Source organism: Corvus brachyrhynchos, unplaced genomic scaffold (genome assembly GCF_000691975.1).
Source record: "Corvus brachyrhynchos isolate BGI_N302 unplaced genomic scaffold, ASM69197v1 scaffold61, whole genome shotgun sequence".
Classification (NCBI taxonomy): domain Eukaryota; kingdom Metazoa; phylum Chordata; class Aves; order Passeriformes; family Corvidae; genus Corvus; species Corvus brachyrhynchos.
In genome coordinates, this window is record NW_008236478.1 from 8069597 (window position 1) to 8071354 (window position 1758).

A 1758-nucleotide genomic window follows, 5' to 3' on the forward strand; every position below is an offset into this window, starting at 1 on the left:
GGTGGGGAGTTGGGGGTGAGCCGTACTCACGATGGCGGCGCAGAGCGGGTGGAAGGCGTAGGTCCCGCAGGCGTAGAGGTGGGTGCTGTTCAGCCGCTGCAGGAACCGCACGTGGGTGAAGCACTCGGTCTGCGGAGGGGGAGCGCAGGCGTTACAAGCGGGGAGAAGCAGGGGCAGCCCCTCCCCAGCTCCCACCCAGCAGCTCTACCTTGTTGTTCTTGCCCTTCTGCAGGCAGTCCATCTGCTTCTCCGGGGAGGCTTCCCAGTGGATCTGCAAGGGGAAGAGAGACTGCTACTGCGTGACCCCTATCGCTGCATGGTTCCCCCTGTCACTGCAAGCTCCCGCTTTCATCAGAGCCACCTGAGATGATAAAATCCTTATTTATTTAGGGAGGGACGGTTGCTCAGAGCACAAGATGGCACCCTGCACACATCCCAGCAGCCTGGGGTGAGAGTGTTCCTACACCCCAACCTGTGGGCAGACATCCCAGAGCACTGCAGGAGCCTGGAGGATTTTGGGGTATCCTTCTCTGGGGCAGCAAAAGAGTGTGACCCCCCCTGCCCCTCGTTCTGCTGGTATGCCCCTGAAGCAGGCACTGCTGAGCTTGGGGATGTCTCCCACTGCTGTCCCCATGCTGCCTCGCTGGGGAGAAGGACCAGATGTCCACAGGGGACCTGGGGACAGACCTGGAGACATCACCTGCAAGCAAGACCTGAGATGGCAAGGGGGAGGTTGAGCCATCTGGAGGTTGAAGGGATAGAGTGGCCACGATGGGGATTGGGCAGCGTGGGACAGGAGAGGACAACCAGCCGTCGGCGGGCAGAGGCCGGGCTCACCGTGCGATGGGAGCCGTCGGCCACGTCACTGGAGTTGAGGGCGAAGATGGCTCCCCTGGCGCCCACGTAGAGGATGCCCCGGTCGTCCTCCAGCAGCAGGGTGCTGTAGTTGAGGGTGCGCGCGTTGAAGCGCCGGACTTCCGACAGCTCTGCAAAGGGAACAGGGGGCTGAGGGGGACCCCAGGGCAGGCACAGTGTGAGCCACTGGGAAAAGACAAGAGAATGGAGTTGGAAGTGGGTGGGATGGCACTCACTGAGGTTATCAGGCAGACAGTGCTGGGTGACAGCAGGTACAGCAGGAGGAAAGGCAGGGAGGAGGTTTGGTAGAAGGCAAAAGCACTAATTGGGCTCAGGCTCACAGAGGAAATTTCCCTCTGCTAATTAAAGCACAGCTCAGGGGTGGGAGCTGCAGTGTCCATGCTGGACACAGACCTGCCATGGTGTTTGGGGAACTGCTGAAGAAAGCAGAAACATGCCAGTGACCCTGGCTCTGAAGTGAGGCCAGCCAGCCCAAAGGGAAGGATAAAAAAACCTGAACCAGAACTCCCATGCAAGGGGAGCAATTCTGCAGGGGGCTGAGTGCTCCTGCCCACCAAGCCAATGAAACCATCCAATTTGGGGTGCTGAGAAGCATGACATAGGACTCAGCCCTGGCCAGAGGGACCAGCAGGAAGTGAAAATTCTATGAGGCTTGGGACACCAGAGGGAGCTGGAAAAGAAATGATTCCCCCCCCGCTTTCCCAGAAAAGAGGCATCACCTGGAGAGAAGAGGGCACCCCAGCTGCTAATGAAACTCTCCCACCATCAATTGCTGAGTTGAGCCTTACTAATGAGGTCAATGAAGTCATGTGGATGCCCAAGGGACAATGACACTGCTGGGCTCACTGACACCACAGAGGCTGGAGACCAAGAGCCCAGTGG

The 1758-nt window shown here is 58.9% G+C and overlaps 1 protein-coding gene across 5 annotated transcripts in view; it reads right to left on the reverse strand.

Annotated features, from left to right (window-relative positions):
• The window catches only part of SEMA4G (semaphorin 4G), a 29440-nt gene that overhangs the window by 6514 nt on the left and 21168 nt on the right, over positions 1–1758 (reverse strand). For 4 of the 5 annotated variants that reach the window (XM_017726146.1, XM_017726148.1, XM_008643847.2 and 1 more), the window contains exons 3-5: positions 838–986; positions 209–271; positions 31–129 (exon numbers count right to left, since the gene is read on the reverse strand). In XM_017726146.1, coding sequence (XP_017581635.1) covers positions 31–129; positions 209–271; positions 838–986 — 311 coding nt within the window. Of the gene's footprint in view, positions 1–30; positions 130–208; positions 272–837; positions 1042–1758 lie in introns of all 5 variants that reach the window. The other variant, XM_017726149.1, reaches the window with a different exon arrangement.